The sequence below is a fragment of the Octopus sinensis genome, unplaced genomic scaffold, assembly GCF_006345805.1.
Source record: "Octopus sinensis unplaced genomic scaffold, ASM634580v1 Contig15852, whole genome shotgun sequence".
In the NCBI taxonomy this organism is placed as follows: Eukaryota; Metazoa; Mollusca; class Cephalopoda; order Octopoda; family Octopodidae; genus Octopus; species Octopus sinensis.
In genome coordinates, this window is record NW_021833955.1 from 29,103 (window position 1) to 47,854 (window position 18,752).

General features: G+C 37.6%; 1 protein-coding gene across 1 annotated transcript; it reads right to left on the reverse strand.

Moving 5' to 3' along the window:
• Positions 1–231: 231 nt before the first annotated feature.
• On the reverse strand, positions 232–13,454 carry LOC115230592. The gene is made up of 3 exons (XM_029800733.1): positions 13,409–13,454; positions 6,539–6,589; positions 232–2,699 (listed from the first exon to the last, which is right to left on the reverse strand). Exons 1-3 carry the CDS (start codon positions 13,452–13,454, stop codon positions 232–234), a joined length of 2,565 nt encoding a protein of 854 aa, XP_029656593.1.
• Between the last annotated feature and the right edge of the window lie 5,298 nt (positions 13,455–18,752).

The window sequence follows — 18,752 nt, forward strand, 5'->3', positions numbered from 1 at the left end:
TGGTTATTGGTCGTTATAACCAATGTGTTTGATCGCCAGCAACACATATGTCTAGGGACAACATTTAACTTGATAGAGTCAACAAGTTGACCATCAAAAGTTAATATCTTAATGTTTTGATTTGTGCTGTCATATAAAGCAACCAGGTTATTTTCTGTAATAACCAAACAACCAATCTCCACTGGATGTCTATCTCCAAAACTTTGAGGGACAACAACTTCATGAGCTTTATCAGAAACAGTGAGATCTTGTAGACAACATTTCACTGAGACTGATGTTTCTAGAAAATACATCTACCAGATCGATGAACATGTTAATTTGGCTTCTTGTGACATGATCTTTCACCAGCAAGTCATGCTCATTTACAGCAAACATGCGGCTGTTGTCTATCAAATGGACACACATTTTATCAATACGTCCACCATAGAGATTGGATTGTGTTTTCCCTTGCGACAGTAAAATATTGGGTATCATCTCAATGCTATAAGGACCACCGTCATAACCATAGAGATTGGAGGGTGTTTTCACTTGGGATGGTAAAACACTTCTTCTCCTCTTCCTGATGATCTTGTAGAAGAATACTGCTTTCTTACCAACAATCAATAGTTTTAGTGTTTCATTTTCTAACGATAATGATTTCATTACAAAAGGAATATTAATTTTATGAATTATTTGAACTTGATTACAATTTTTAATGTTTAAAATATCTAAATGCGATGGTTTATCGCAATAACAAATAATATGACTTTCACCCAGCTTACACACCCGTACATAAGCCTGGTTTAATGCTACACTTATAACTGCCTTTGATACGTTTCCGAAGACCCGTAATTGCTTCTCTAGAGGTAATGTGACGCCTATCTGATTATAATTCCATCGACATACATCTGTAGCTGTAGACGGCAGAGATAATCTAGACACAATGTTCCCTTCGTTGGAAATGTATAACAAACAATCATTATATATGTCGGACAACACCAACTGTCCATTTGCCAGATGACATATTTCACCAATGAGAACTTGGTCATTCTCCTTTTCTTCGAGTCGAATATTTAGATTTTTATTATAAGGATTTTGAAAGGTTACATGACAGTCTGACCAGTCATGGTACTTGTAAAGAAGAATCCGACTGAGCAGATCGTCCAGCACATAAGCTGTTCCTTGGAAAACAGCAGCGTGACAGCGAAAGTTTGAAGGAAGTTTCAACTGCCATTTCCTTTGTCCAGTTATATTGTAACAAGTCATCAAAGACTCTCTCCTGAAGATAACATAGAAGTATAATTTGTCTGTGAAAACATGATGAGGATAGCCATTGAACTCAATGTGTTTCTTGGAAAGCTCCTCACCAAAGCTTGAATAAAATAACAAGTTACGTTTCTTTCTGTCTACAACTACAAAATTAATTGGAGTAGCAGCAATGGCGACATTGTCATGTTCCAATGTAATTCTGTTTACAATGTCGACATGATCCGTTTTAATCAATAAAATATGTACCTCCACGTTACCTTCATTGGTGGTCAGAGCCAAACACCTATTTGATACCATATGACACATTTGAATGTAATTGTTTTCGACGTCTATTAAATCACATTCAGTTAGTTGTGGACAGGTAATATATTGAAGTTTCCTGTCCTCACTAAAAAGGACAATAAATGTGTTCGAATCCACTCTGCAGAAAACAGAAGGCTGGAGTTTAAAGGTTAAACATTTTCCACCAAACGGTTGCCCTTCGCCAGTAACTAATATAGCTTTTAGATCCCGATATATAATTACTACTGAAGAGGCTGACATAGGTAGAATCGTTGTAATGTTGGAGGGGTCATCAATATGGATTTGGTTTATCAGGCTCGGGACATGGTCTTGGTGATGGTAAGACAGCCGAGGCCAAAAATCTTTATTTGTCCTAATAATATGTACAAGACCAAAACGGTCAGTCAAGTAAATATTATTTGTTGCCACACAAATATATCGAGCTTTTATCCCAATTTCTCTTTGGGACACAGCACCGTTTGCTGAAATCTTGTAAATTACATTTCCTTGCAGAGCGTAAGAATAATTTCGATATACGGTGAGGTCGGTTGGAATATCGATGGAATGGGTCCTCAACTGAAACAAGTGTCTGCCATCTATTGTGTAACAGCTAATTCTATTTATATTAGCTAAGGCTATTAAGATATGATACTGTGGACCAACTGCTATGTTTCCAACAATTTCTTGCACACTAAATTTTTCTTCAAATTTATTTTTATCCCAGTCTATGAGATATATTGTCTTACTAAACATTTCAGTCCCTACAAATGTAGAATGTTCGAAATAGGAAATTGTAAAGAAACTATAATCCAGAGATTTTATGTGGAAACTTGATGGATTAATGAAAACTATTTTCTTGCGGAAAGGAATTGTGGCTAGAACAGTGTGTTCACCAATTCTTGTCATGTCTGTGACATTAGAAGAACAATGAAAATCAAAATCACCGCCTGTTGTGGCACAACTTATTAACTTCAAATCTGGTGAATAGGTTACTATTCCATTGCAGATTTCAACGATTCTTGAAACTGTGACCAGGTTCTTGGAATCATTATCGGAGTCTGTGAGCTGCAATATTTTGGACACAGCTGGGCAAAGGGGACGGAATTTGGATGAATGCGACTTCATAATACTTTTACAGTCAAAACGTGGTATCTGCATGTAGTGATCATCTGAATAACAATAACAACAGAAATAAAATTATATTAAATTTTCAAAAGACATGAATGGGTAATATTAATTTGTAACAGCAACTTCCTACGCAATTCGAGTCACAAACAAATCAAATCTTCTCAATTTAACAAAAACATTGCACAACATTCCTACCACACCATTTTCAAGACACTTTCCATTTCATTTATTGTAGATAAACACGGAAATAGCAACATCAGTGGGGTTACAAGCTGGAAACACTGATATACACCAGCGGAGTTTGTTACTGAAGAGCGATATCCATGATGATCTGGCTATGTATACCTTGACCACTTCAATTGTGGTTAATACTAGAAGGTCTACACATGTACAACCACATACTGTACAATGAGGAAATAATTTATTGCATCCCGACTGCTACCACACTCCACCCCACAAAACAAAACACTGTATTTTGTAAGTTAACTCTGTGATGTTTAACAAGATGAAAGAATGGAATATTTGACGGGTTAGATCTGGGTGTTTTTTACGGAGGCTGTGACCAGCTGCGTATTGTTATATATGTGTGTGTGTATGTATGTGAGTACTAAATATGGCCTGAGTAGCTATTACACGACCAATCGTAAGATTTATGATCTCTCTCTTTCTCTCTCTCTCTCGCTCTCTCTCTCTTTCTTTCTCTCTCTCTCTTTCTCCTTCTCTCTTTCTTTCTCTCTCTCTCTTTCTCTCTCTCTCTCTCTCTCTCTTCTTTCTCTCTCTCTCTCTCTTTCTCTCTCTCTCTCTCTCTCTCTCTCTCCCTGACCCCATGTTAGACGTTAAAAATTAGATTAGCCCCAACACCAATTCTATGAATGAATGAGGTAAATAAAATTCGAATAAACAAAACAGAAATTGCCTTTTACCGATTTAGAGATAACGAATAATTATTGATAATTTATAGTCAATAACTTTCTGCACTCCACTTCCTTAATGCTGGGCTAATTCTAAATGCTCTGATTTAAAATACCAATTAGTGTTTTACAAATATACAGATATATATGAAAATATTCACAGAAATATATAACCCTGTAATTACCCATGTGATCTTTTAGTAATTACTAGTATTTATGGCAATCCAGAAACCTGTAATTATCCATTATCTCAGTTGAGATTTGGTCAGTCTCTCTCCTAATTTAACATGTATAACTTTGATGTATTTGCAAGTAATTAGTATCCATCGCTACCTACCATCACTACCACTATCATCATTGAACGTCGGTTCCCCATTCTGGCAGGGTTTGTACGTTTTGTCAGGGGCTGGCTAGGGAGAAGAATGCACCAGGCTTCACTGTCTGATTTGGCAGGATTTTACAGCTGGATACTCTTCCCAACACCAACAACCTTACAGTGGGATCTGGATCCACAAGCACTGGTGGGGGTCACCAAAGAACTTGCAAGACAAAAAGCCTTTGAGAGGGAGAGCATTGGAGGAGGAGGTGGTCGTGTGCCAGAGGATGACAGGTTCGACTGTGACAGAGGGATTGAAACAGGTGTCTTATAGTAGAAGACATACATGATTACCCAGTGAGAGGAGGAGGGCAAGAGAAACAGTGAGAGTGAGCAACCAAGGAATGTTAATAAATAATTAAGCACTCTGGTACCTCACACACCGTTGTAACTCAGTCTCCATCATTTACTGTTGTCAGCCTCCACCGCTTCTTCGAATCACTTTTTTTATCCTTATTGTCTCGTATCTTTTAGTCTGCATTCCGATTCTTCTATAATCTCTTCTCCCATCTTAAACATATCAGTGAACAAACACATCATAGAGTAGTGAGGACTAACTTTCTAATAATTTGGAATGTGACTCAACCTCACTAATGCTGGTGCTATGATCAAATGCTCCCACTACACACTAGGAGGTGGTTGTTGGATGAGAGTTGACACCGTAAGTTTGAGAGGGAGGTTTAATCTTGCCGAGGACATGGCAATCTCTTGTAGTGTTTGTGCCACAATTATATTCACCCAGGACCCTTTGTAAAGTGGTTGGTGATAAGAAGGGCATACCACCATGAAAAAGCTGCTGGAATGGTTAATTGAGGGGTAATCCTCAAGCAATCATTATGGGTAGTTTACTGTTAATAAGAAATGACATGGACAGTGACCACCCATCCAGTACATGGGAGCATAGAGAGCAGATGATAAAAGGGAGAGGATGATATTATTTACTGCATTGAAACTTGCAGATAGTGAAAGGGAGCGAGAAAGAGACAAAGGGAGAGAGAGAGAGAGAGAGAGAGAGAGAGTTTGTCTGAGCTGCAAAGCAGCCTTCTACTTGAATAAAGGCAATATTGAATAGATGTAATGGTTGAATAGTGGACGTAATGACAGTAAAAAAAAACAGGCTGTTCACTATTGGAACAAGTTTCACCATAACATCTGGTTAAGCAAAAGCGCCAACAACAATAATCAATCAGTAAGCTTACTAAAAATGTAAAACGAACAAACACTTTGTCATTAAATCACCTGATTACCTTTAAACAACAAAATCATTTTAGTTCCTATTCTAAAGGACAATATTATTTTCTACTCTAGGCACAAGGCCAGGATCCTTTGGCGACGGCGCCAGTCGATTAGATCGACCCCAGTACGACCCCGAAAGGATGAAAGGCAAAATCGACCTCGGTGGAATTCATCTATCGGAGCCCAATCTATGATATGGCATTGTTCTCTCACCTCCAGATTTCCCTAATGAACTCCCAGGAAGAATGGGACGAAATGGTGAGTAATGATCTTGAAATGTTGAGCCTAACAGTCACTTGGCAGTTTTCTGTGCTTGAGAACAACCACCAACCTAAATCAAGGGCATAAGCGCCTGTTTGTCCCCCAACAATGCCTCCCCCGCACATGTCGCATTCTCCTCCATTCTCCCTCATGTACCTACATGCACATATGATGCCCTACTGTTTCTCATCCCCAACCATATCCACCATTCCTCCTCCCTCTACTACCTTCCTTTCACAAACTTATAAACTAACCCCCATCCTCACAGATCACTCTCTGTCGTATTTCACCATTTTCTCTATCGACACATGAGGCAGCCATAGAAACAAAGGCAAAATAGACATTTGTGGGCTGTTATTTTATACTTATCAACTGGCTCTGCTACCATCGTCTGCACTTATTTCCCTTCAAGCTTTAGATTCTCTGAAATAAATATTGTTTACAGTAAAATCTTTTTATCATTATCAATAATCTATATGTGAAGGCGCATGGCTCAGTGGTTAGAGCGTCGAGCTTACGATCGTGAGCTTACGATCGTGAGGTTGTGAGCTCGAATCCCGGACCGGGCTGCGTGTTGTGTTCTCGAGCAAGGCACTTTATTTCACGTTGCTCCAGTTCACTCAGCTGTAGAAATGAGTTGCGACGTCACTGGTGCCAAGCTGTATCGACCTTTGTCTTTCCCCTGGATAACACTGGTGGCGTGGAGAGGGGAGGCTGGTATGCATGGGCGACTGCTGGCCTTCCATAAAAACAACCTTGCCCAGACTTGTGTCTAGGAGGGTAACTTTCTAGGTGCAATCCCATGGTCATTCATGACCGAAGGGGGTCTTTACCCTTTATATTCTGCTATTGTGAGAGATTTCTACCATCAATGGTCTACAAGAGTTCACGCAGGTTTCGGTCAATATTTATATACTTTCAACAGTGGGCCCATTATTTATGCCCTCCACAAAATTGATTGGCATTCCTAAATCTCCGCTCTCAATTAAGACATCTTACATATCTCATTTACTTCTCAAGTATCATCCTTAATAAAGTAGATGAGGTAATGGCAAACTTGATAGAAATCAATAAGGTAATGTTGATTTATACTCACCAACTGGTTCTACTTCTGTTTCAACTTCATTGTCAACAAGCATTGAAGAATCTGAAATAGATATTCTTAAATTTTACACTTTACAGAAAAATGTCTTTATCTTAATAAATAATCAAAATTTTGTTATTCTGTGACATTCCTGTCATTGATGGTCAACTGGTGACCAGTACGGCTTGGGTCAAAATTTTCATACTTTGTACAGTGATACCATGTAATAGCTCAATATTCAGGTCCACAACTAAATAGACTAATCTAATATATCTCCCTATTAAGACATCTTACATAATCTAAGAATCACTCTATTAAGATATCTCCATAATCTAATAATTATCTTATTTAATTATCCCACGATAACACCGATTATCTCTTAGTTTAATTTTTGCTTTCATCTATCGGAGCCCTATCAATGATTTGGCATTATCTTATCACCTGCAGATTTCTCTAATCAACATTCTTCTCCTCTTCTAATTCTGATGTCAATGAAGCTGGACTCCAAACATCTAACCACAAACGCATGTCACAATACATCAAGTAGGATTAATATACACATGCTCTCTTTTTAAAAGGTTGCTGCTGGTAATCTTTAATCTTAAATCCCCACATCACAATTCATCAGAATAGGATCTGATTCTGGAAACATTTGAAGATATTTCAATGTCATTAATCCTCCTTAATAAGCAGCTATTTTCAGGTGAACAATGTTTGCTCCTAAGCAAGTGGAGCAGAAAGTGATATCAGGTATCGCAAACCACTGTATTCTTGCATAGAAACTCATTAACTACACACACAAACACACACACATATACACACATGCACACAATCACACACACACACACACACACATATATTTATGTGTGTGTGTATGTATATATGTATATGTATGTAGATGTGTATGTATATATACACATAGGTTTATACATACATGCATACATATATATTTATATTAGCGCGCCAGAACCAAGACATTTGAAATTTTATTCCCGATGTAATCAGTAAAACTAAGCACATGTCTGTCTTGACACAGAGAGCTGGGGTTAGTTTTTCAGTTTGCATCTCGATGACCGAATGTACTGATGAAGTCACGGACATTTGAATTATGCAAGTAATTCTTTTGTTAAAGACCGAAACCGAGGTATGCATTTAAGTCTGTTTTTTATTTAAATTTTCATATGTCCTGCCCGCCAAATCTGGTTCTGGTGTTCGCTGAATTCTTCCTCTAGAGAATTTCCCTTGTAGTTTGATCGTTGATGATCCTCTTCTAGCATTCGGCCGGCTACCTAGCAGGCCAGCCCTGCCAATATACACATATATTTGAATTTTCTCTGACTTCTCAGATTTTTGAATGCTGGATTACTGGTTTTAAATTGATATTAAAATTAATATTAATTTATCTCCCTCAATATTTATATATATATATATATATATATATATATATATATATATATATAGATATATATATATATATATAGATAGATAGATAGATAGATAGATAGATAGATAGATAGATAGATAGATAGATAGATAGATAGATAGATAGATAGAAAGATAGATAGATAGAAAGATAGATAGATCAATAGATTGATAGATAGATAGATAGAAGATAGATAGATAGAGAGAGAGAGAGAGAGAGAGACAGAGAGAGAGAGAGAGAGAGAGAGAGAGAGAGAGAGAGAAGATAGATAGATAGATTTATGAAGGTACATTTACATATTACTGCAAAGGAATTATATCCGGAATAGTACTGACTCTCAAGAATATATAAGCAAGACAGAGATAAAATCAAACTGGAAGCGCCAAATTTATTTTGCATTATGTTTTCATTTTAACTCCATCACAGTTTGTGCCTTGATCCTATTTCCTCAAGACGTGTCTCTCAACAAGCTATCGTACCATTGTCTTCAAGCTTTTGGCATGATTTCTCCTGCTATTTGTAGCTTTACTTGTTTCTGCTGATCATTTACAAACGATAGACAGCACTACTTATTCGATTTAAACCACATTTTTGCCCAAATAATGAGTTAATCCAGTCTAACCAGAATTATTTGCATATCCTTCTGATCTCTCCTTAGTATTATTAAGTAATCCATGAATGCCTTCTTGTTGTAATTCACTTGAGCCGTTTCTGCTGATATAAGTAACATCCTCATAACCATCTCAAACCAAATGGCTCATATTGTCAACCTCCGGCTATTCAAATTCCTGTCTCAACACGATGCCAGTCTGTTGTAATATTTTCTGTGATGAACCGCATTGTGAAATCATTATAGCAGCTCCTCATCAGATCATTAATCTCCTATTAATCGTTCATTGCTTCCATCAACCATTTCTATGGTATAGAACAATAAGCATTAGCCAGATCAGGCCATACAACTTTCAAATCAGTTATATTCTCCTTTCCTTCTTGCATTTTCTAACCTATTGTTTCTCTAGAAAATAATAAACGAGAAACTGTCCTTATTCAAGAATTTAATAATGTCTCTGACCTGATCACTCTACGTTCTGAGTTCAAATTTCCATGAGATCAAGTTTGTCTTTTATTTTTTCCGAGGGGTGGAGTTGATAAAACTAAGTAACAGTCTATTTATATTGCTGTAATAAATCCTGGATATGAACGTAAATAAATTAGAAGACGAACATCACTTTGTTTCACCCAAATAAGTCAAGTACTGGGTTGATTTCTATTCCTAAAACACAACCTGAATATAGATAGAATTATGATAGAAAACGGATCTTTTCAGTTTGAACGGCAGTTTTTACATAATTTCTAGGTAACTAAAAAATTTTAAACTTCGTATACTGGTAGAATGTGTTCATAAAACATCTTTTTCTCTTGGCTTTATTGAGAAAATTCTATAGTTTGTAAGATATTTGTTGTTTTTTTCTTCAATTTCTGCAATTTCAACCAATCACTGACGTCTATTGAATTAAAAAGCATTCTGTGCCTTATGAATATGTCCCTCGTTTAAGAAACAGATTGGGTTTATTTACATTTTTGAAGAAAAAAGATACCCTTCCCCCACCCCTAACCCTAACCCTAACTAGCCCTAACTAACCCTAACCCTAAAACAGATTGAAATGCAATAGATCGATTCTAGGGTCATAATTATGGTGACAATTTCATATGACACCGCTAGAAAAAACTGCCGTTCAAACCGAAAAGAGCCTACAAAACTTCTGTTTTTCTTTGGACCATCAAGTTTTAATAGATTCGTAGGGCCGCCATCTTTGACATATGGTGTGCTTTGGGCGTCTTAAACTTGGCTGAGCCCATCTCTCATAACGTATGAAAACAGCAAGTTTCCCTGAGAGAGAGAGAAAGACAGAGAGATTAAGAAAGAAGAATCGACCCCAGTATAAACTGATACATTATTTGTCGATTTCGTGAGATAGTTGAACTCACAACGCAGACTGTCGAAAAGAATACTAATAGTATTCGATCAAACGTCCAAATGATGCTACCAATTTGCGTTGCTTTATAGGGGGCCAAGAAGATGCTGATATTCTTTAAAATTTTAAACAGAGCCGCTCATATGGTCATTTGCTCATTTTGCCGGGTCATAGTGCTAGTGCATGCATATACAGCTGCGTGCGTGCGCACATACACGCGAGTACAGTCCAAATCTCCGACCAATCACAGCTAGCTGACATTCAATTGGCGTATCAAGTTCCGGGCATTTTGATTGGGTTTTGGATAGAAAATTCACAAAAAAGTCACTTCTATTGATCTTTTAATGGCTTTGCAGGGTGACTGGAGAAATGTAAAGATGTGCATGACCACCCTTGGACGGTTTTCAATGACCATAGAAAGTGCGAGCCCTCTAAATGAAAAATCGTGGATTTGCATAAAGGACACACACACAGACAGACATTTTGCCATTTATACATATAATCACATTATATATATAATATATATATAATAGTGAAGGCGCATGGCTCAGTGGCTTGAGCGTCAAGCTTACGATCGTGCGGTTGTGAGCTCGAATCCCGGACCGGGCTGTGTGTTGTGTTCTTGAGCAAGACACTTTATTTCACGTTGCTCCAGTTCAGTCAGCTGTAGAAATGAGTTGCGACGTTACAGGTGCCAAGCTGCATCAGCCTTTGCTTTGGATAACATCAGTGGTGTGGAGAGGGGAGGCCGGTATGCATGGGCGACTGCTGGTCTTCTATAAAACAACATTGTCCAGACTTGTGCTTCGGGGGGTAACTTTCTACGTGCAATCTCATGACTGAAGGGAAGTCTCCTATATATATAATCTTTTACTTCTGGGGCAGTGTCTTTAACAATTTCTTAGTTGAATGTATCGAACCCAGTACTTATTCTTTTAAATCCTGATACTTATTTTATCGGTTTCTTTGCCGAACCGCTAAATTATTGGGACGTAAACACCAGCACCGAAATCTACTCACTAAGGCTTTGATCGACCCGAGGCTACAGTAGAAGACACTTGCCCAAGGTAACACGCAATGGGATTGAACCAAAAATCATGTGGTTGAGAAGCACTGCTCCTAAATAGATAGATAGATAGATAGATAGATAGATAGATAGATAGATAGATAGATAGATAGATAGATAGATAGATAGATAGATAGATAGATTGTGAACTTTTATGCTTCTTTTTTCTTCTCTCTCTTCATCTCCTTATTTCTTTACTCCTGTCCTCTATGTCGTCATTTCATTAATCTATACGCTCCTCATTTTCCCTATTCGTCTCTCTGATGACGGAATATCCCATACTCTGTTAGACTCTGAATTTTTCCACTAATAATATCATACATGACTTGAGATGCTTGCCTTGCCTTAACGTTTGTTGTCCTCTTTAACAATTATATATCCGCTGCATCGGAAATCTGCAATAGCGCCATAACTATCGTCTCGGCCTACAACCTTGGAGCCCTAGTAATCTGTTACGGCACTTACCTAGCGTACCTAATCGTTTAGATACCTGTGAACTAAACCCTCATACTTTGTTAGATAGATAGACAGACAGACAGACAGACAGACAGACAAACAGACAGAAAGAAGGACAGACAGACAGACAGACAGATAGATAGATAGATAGATAGATAGATAGATAGATAGATAGATAGACAGACAGACAGACAGACAGACAGACAGACAGACAGACAGACAGACAGAAAGAAAGACAGACAGACAGACAGACAGACAGATCTTAAGAAAACACGCCATAAAAAAAATGTCGTAAATAAAATCATGTCACAAAATGAAATCATAAAAATGTTAATAAAGAAATCATGAACAGAAATCTTAAAAACAAGTCTTAAAAACAAATATTCCGAACTAGTTAAAACTAGTCTTGAACGCCTTAAAAGTCAGTCGTAAAAGCATCTTTAAAAAAGCTAGTATATATACAGAAGTCTTAAAAAGTAAATATAAGAACATTATTTAAAAGAAAAAAAAAAACTCATAATGATTTCATACACTGGCACAACGCAAAAATTTTTCTTTTCGGGGCGGTAGGGAGCACGTGATTTTATTGACCCTTCTGTTTTAGCAATTAACATTCATCGACCTTGAAAGAATGAAAAGTAAGATCTACCACTGCGCTGTTCGAACACTGGACGTAAAGTAATGTAACACTATACCACAAATTCTTTTGTCCGACGTTGTCAATCAACCACATATAAACGCCTGAAGAGAATTTTTGAAATATCTGAAAAGCAACTTTGGATAACAGAGTGTATAGGCACAGGCGTGATGGTTGTGTGGTAAGAAGCTTGCTTCACAACCATATGGTTCCGGGTTCAGACCCACTGCGTGGCACCTTGATTAAATGTCTTATATAGCCTTTGGCCGACTAATGCCTTGTAAGTGGATTTAGGAGACGGAAACTGAAAGAAGCCCGGTGTATGTGTGTGTGTGTGTGTCACTGGTGTGTTTACGTCCCCGTAACTTAGCGATTCGGCCAAAACCCCGATAGAATAAGTACCAGGCTTAACAAAAAAGTACTGCGGTCGATTCGTTCGACTGAAAAAGGACTATTCAAGGTGGTGCTCCGACATGGCCGCAGTCTATTGCCTGAAACAAGTTAAAGCTAAAAGTTAAAAATATAAATCAAATTGTTAAAACAAGTCCAAAAACAAATCGAAAAAATAATTATATTAAAGCAAGTTTTTAAAAAGTACATAAGGCGGTGCCCCAGCATGGCCACAGCTCATTAGCTGAAACTGGAAAAATCAAAAATCAAAAAGGTAAAAGCTGGCCTTTAAAAAAATGCTTGAATCAAGTCTTAATGGACTGTCTTGAATTTTAAAAGTCATTCGCTTAATAAGTGGGGTATCTTCTCGCTTGCTCCACCTAGAAACACATTACACTGTACCGAAAAAGAAAACGAAACATTGATTGTTGTCCATCATTTGTGAACACAGCATGGCCTAATGGTTCAGAAGATTGCTTCATAATCAGAAGGTTCTAGTTTCGACCCCACTGCTTGATATCTTAGTCAAGTATTTTCTATTGTTGCCTTAGATTGATTCGAGCCTTATGTATGAGTGTGAGAATGGGCGTAGCTGGAGAATATATTTTTATAATTCAAATTCAATTGCTGACAAGGCAACAGTATTTCGTTTTGTTACCTTAATACACAACTAGTTATAGTATAGATTTATTAAGTCAAAACTGTGTATTAACAGTGCTTTAATTTCATTTTAAGTTTATCTCTATAGATTTTTTTATAGAATTCAATGCCAGCACTGTTTGTTATGGCTTTCGTAAATAAATACATCTGTGTAAACAATGCAATCGAAGATAGAAAAAGAGGTATAGGTGTATATGAATATCTCGAAGATTATTGTCCTCTCGTCAGCACCTCATTCAACCTATCACTATCCACGAACACATTGTTGAAATACCTTCTAGTTTTAGGAGTGTAATATCACTGGATAGACCAATTAGCATATTAAACACATCCCTGGTAACTGGACGAGGTACCGATGAGAGGACAATGCTCGAAATACCGATTATCTGTCTTCGATCGCATTATTTACTTAGATGTATTTGTTTACGAAACGTGTAACTTACAGTGCTGACACTGAATTTTATAGAAAATCTTTAGAGACAACCCAGTAATCCAATCGTACAGCTTTACCTGCCACAGGCACCACCCAAAGTCTACTTCAGGATTACGTTAAAAGTTTTCATGTCATTCTCTCTCTTTTATCTCTTATTTGTTTCAGTCATTTGACTGCAGCCATGCTGGAGCACCGCCTTTAATCGAGCAACTCGACCCCGGGACTTATTCTTTTGTAAGCCCAGTACTTATTTTATCGGTCCCTTTTGCCGAACTGCTAAGTAACGGGGACATAAACACACCAGCATCGGTTGTCAAGCGATGTTGGGGGGACAAACACAGACACACAAACACACACACACACACACACACATATATATATATATATATATATACGGCGGGCTTCTTTCAGTTTCCGTCTACCAAATCCACTCACAAGGTTTTGGTTTTCAGTGGGACTGAACCCAGAACCATGTGGTTGGTAAACAAGCTACTTACCACACAGCCACTCCTGTCAGTGGAATATTCATTCACTTACACTCTATTTAACGAGCTGAATATTCTGTTGATCGAGCCACAGAATCCTCATTGTCAAAACCAATAGGGATCCAATTACAATTCCTCATCGTTGGAGTTCCATTTACAATTCTTCTCAAACGATGGTCAGACTGCGTTTAGGTTAAACAACAATGACAACACCAACGGCAAGTGGAGGCGCAATGGCCCGATGGTTAGGGCAGCGGACTCGCTGTCGAAGGACCGCGGTTTCGATTCCCAGACCGGGCGTTGTGTGTGTTTATTGAGCGAAAACACCTAAAGCTCCACGAGGCTCCGGCAGGGGGTGGTGGCGACCCCTGTTGTACTCTTTCGCTCCAAATTTCTCTCTCACTCTTTCTTCCTGTTTCTTGTCCCCGACTTCCTGCGCAACCGCTGAGCCTGGATGCGCATTCATCCATCCGTCGATGCTCTCGGTGTCGGGGGTTGACCTGCTTTCTCTTCTGCGGGTCTTACGAATAGCAAAGTACCACGTTTCGGACTTCTCCCACTATAGACAATCCTGAGACGCGATCTTGCGAGCTCTATGACGAAGACCGCTTCGCTCAACAGCAACAGCAACATCAGCAGGAACAGCAACAGCAACAGCAACAACAACGGCAATTGTAATTTGAGGTAGGCATCTATGTGGTCATTCGACTACCTAGAAATACCAACCACATTTCATTCAGATCACACCCTGCTCATTAAAGGGGGACGGAATGGTCTCACTTCAACGCCTTTCATTCGATAAAGAGATGACTTGGGGCTAAACACCATCAGCAACAACAGCAGCAGCAGTATCTCTGTATTGTATTTACTTGCACTCCTTTTTTGCCATAGTGATACTACCTGCCTATTGACGATGCGTATCCATTACAAACCCTTGCTGCGATAACAGTGTGCCTGTTAATGACACACATTGCTGGGTGTAACGTTAACAATAGCAACTACATGGCCTTACTACTCCCAGTGTTTTCACTAAATGTTGTTACCTGATATCTACGATCCCACCTCCGTCACACTAGTAAATTTAGGTTACTCTTTTACTCTTTTACTTGTTTCAGTCATTTGACTGCGGCCATGCTGGAGCACCACCTTTTTAGTACTTATTCTATCGGTCTCTTTTGCCGAACCGCTAAGTGACGGGGACCTAAACACACCAGCATCGGTTGTCAAGCAATGCTAGGGAGACAAACACAGACACACAAACACACACACATATACACATATATATACATATATACGACAGGCTTCTTTCAGTTTCCATCTACCAAATCCACTCACAAGGCATTGGTCGGCCCGGGGCTATAGCAGAAGACACTTGCCCAAGATGCCACGCAGTGGGACTGAACCCGCAACCGTGTGGTTGGTTAGCAAGCTACTTACCACACAGCCACTCCTGCGCCTGTATTTTACGTAGGATGTGTGCGGTGCCTAGTGGTGTTATTTTAAGGAAATTACAAGGCTATAGGATAAGAAGAAAATCTTAACTTAGTTCAAAAGCTATAATAAAGAAAAAAAAATGCTTTCTAATCGATGTATCGATAGCAACAGATGACAACGTTTCTCTAAAAGGAACGGAGAAACTTTCAAAATACAATTATCTGGAATTAGAGGTAACTCGAATGCGGAGTCTAAAAACAAAAAAAAAACAATTCCTATCATAGTAGGTGCATTAGGTATAATAAAAGAAAATATTCAGACAAATACATAACAAAAACACCAGGACTAACAAGTATATATAACATACAGAAAATAACACCACTAGGCACCGCACACATCCTACGTAAAACACTTTCAATACAGTGAAGATAAGAACACCGTAATAAACCACAACACATATCCAATGAACATAGAGCTGCGCTCGGTAATACAGTGAAAGCACGTGATAAAAATAAGCCTACTGAATAATAATAATAATAATAATAATAATAATAATAATAATAATAATAATAATAATAATAATAATAATAATAACTAGTTAAGAGTAACAACATCACACTAGATAAAACCAATGAAATAAAAGAATTAGACCAAAGCCAAACTTACAAATACTTAGGAATCCATGAACTAGATAAGACACAACACACACAAATGAAAGAGAAAATAAAAAAAGAATATTATAGACGAGTTAGATCAATACTAAAAACAAGATAATAGGTATCAACACTTTAGCTGTCCCAGTTATAAGTTACAGCTACAATATCCTTAACTGGACACTAAATGAACTGACCAAAATAGATAGGAAAACAAGAAAAATAATGACAGGATCTAGGATGCATCACCCAAAATCTGACATAGAAAGACTATATATACAACGTATAGAAGGTGGTAGAGGCCTTATACAGCTGGAAAACTACTATAAAATAACCACCATAGGACTGCAAAAATATCTACTTCAGAAGGAAGGAAAACTGATCCAGATAGCAGCAAAACACGAGCAAAACAAAAAACTGTTCTCAATATTTAAGGAAGCTGACAAACAAGAAATCATACCACCTAATAAACACGAAGAAGAAGAAGAAGAAGATGAAGAAACAACAAAAGCTATAAAACAAATGAAATCCAAACTAAAAATAGAACAGCAACGAAACATGATAAAACGATGGCAAGAAAAGCCCCTTCATGGTAAATACTGGACTAAACTAAAGGCAAAAGAAATAGACAAAGAAAAATCCCAGCAATGGTTGAGAAGCTCAGGACTCAAAGCAGAAACAGAGGGATTTTTAATTGCAGCACAAGACCAAAGCCTCCCCACCAGAAATTACCAAAAACATGTAATGAAAAGAAATATTACAAGTAAATGCAGAATATGTGGAGATGGACAAGAAACAATAAATCATATTATCTCTAGCTGCCCAGTCCTGGCTAAGAAGGAATATATTCACAGACACGACAGAGTTGGAACCTACATACATTGGAAGCTATGCCAACATTATGGAATAACAACAGAAAAAAGATGGTATAGGCACACACTAGAAAAGGTCACAGAAAACGAGAAAGCAACCATACTCTGGGATATGCCGATACACACAGATAGAGAAATTAAGGCCAACAGACCAGATATAGTTGTCAGAGATCATGAAGAAAAAAAATGCTTTCTAATTGATGTATCAATACCGGCAGATGACAACGTGTCTCTAAAAGAAATGGAGAAACCCTCAAAATACAAAGACCTGGAAATAGAGGTAACTAGAATGTGGAATCTGAAAACAGAAACAATTCCTATCATAGTAGGTGCATTAGGCATGATAAAAAAATATTCAGACAAATACATAACAAAAACACCAGGACTTACAAACACATATAACATACAGAAAATTGCACTACTAGGCACTGCACACATCCTACGCAGAACACTTTCCATACAATAACCATCAGAGCATCACAACAAATCACAGCACATACCCAAGGCACACAGAGCTGTGCTCGGTAGTGAAGTGAAAGCACGCTATAAAAATAAAACTACTGAATAATAATAATAATAATAATAATAATAATAATAATAATAATATAATAATAATAATATAATAATAATAATGATAATAATAATAATAATGATAATAATAATGATGATGATGATGATGATGATGATGATGATGATGATGATGATGATGATGATGATGATGATAATAATAATAATAATAATAATAATAATAATAATAATAATAATAATAATAATAATAATAATACTGATGCAGTACCAGGCAGTGGCTCTCATGGCTTCTGATCTTAACTGATTGGAAGTGTTATCATGTACATGGTTTTGTTTTGGTATAAAAGATGTGCTCAATACCACAGATTTGCTTGTCAGTTATTTGACCTTAACCAGTTGACCATATCCCTTAGTGGCTGACGACATGTGTACGTGTTGAGAGGAATTCTTTAGGGTTTGGATAAATCTCCTTTGAAAACATGGGTGTTTTGTTCATCCTTAAACAACCCTTATTCAGGGACCTTTTGAGTGGGATGGGTTCCTCCACCTGAAGAAAATTCTAACAGGCCCCACCGGCAGGGTCATGTGCAGTTTATCTTGATATAAGGTCACCATGTCCTGCACATATGGTTGTGATGCATGTGCCTGGTGTGCCCTTATCAAACAGGGAGTCATGATGGGTATGCTGGGCTTCGTATCTTTATACCCCAATGTCACTTTGATGGCATGCATTGCTCTTTCACATAATAATAATAATAACAATAACAATAAAATAATAATAATAATAATAATAATAATAATAATAATAATAATAATAATAATAATAATAATAATAATAATAATAATAATAATAATTTGGCTCAAGACGATGTATGAACACAAATGTTTTGTTTATAGTGGTCAAATGCTCGTGCCGCATATCAGCTCTTCTTTCCATCAAATCGACGTTGTCTGAACATGCGCAGTGTGCCACGCGTCAGGTGTTGAAGTGATCGCAGGTCGATACGAGATGAATTATTTTGCTCCAGAAAACAACACATTATTACCCGGACTAGGAATTGAAATCACGATCTAGCGATGTTTGGTGCAACACCCCGAACTTAGAAGAAGAAGAAGAAGAAGAAGAAGAAAATTGAATGATGAACTGCGATATATAATAAAACACATTGACTGTCTATTGAAGTGAGCAATATTTCGACAGAACGCCTGTCTT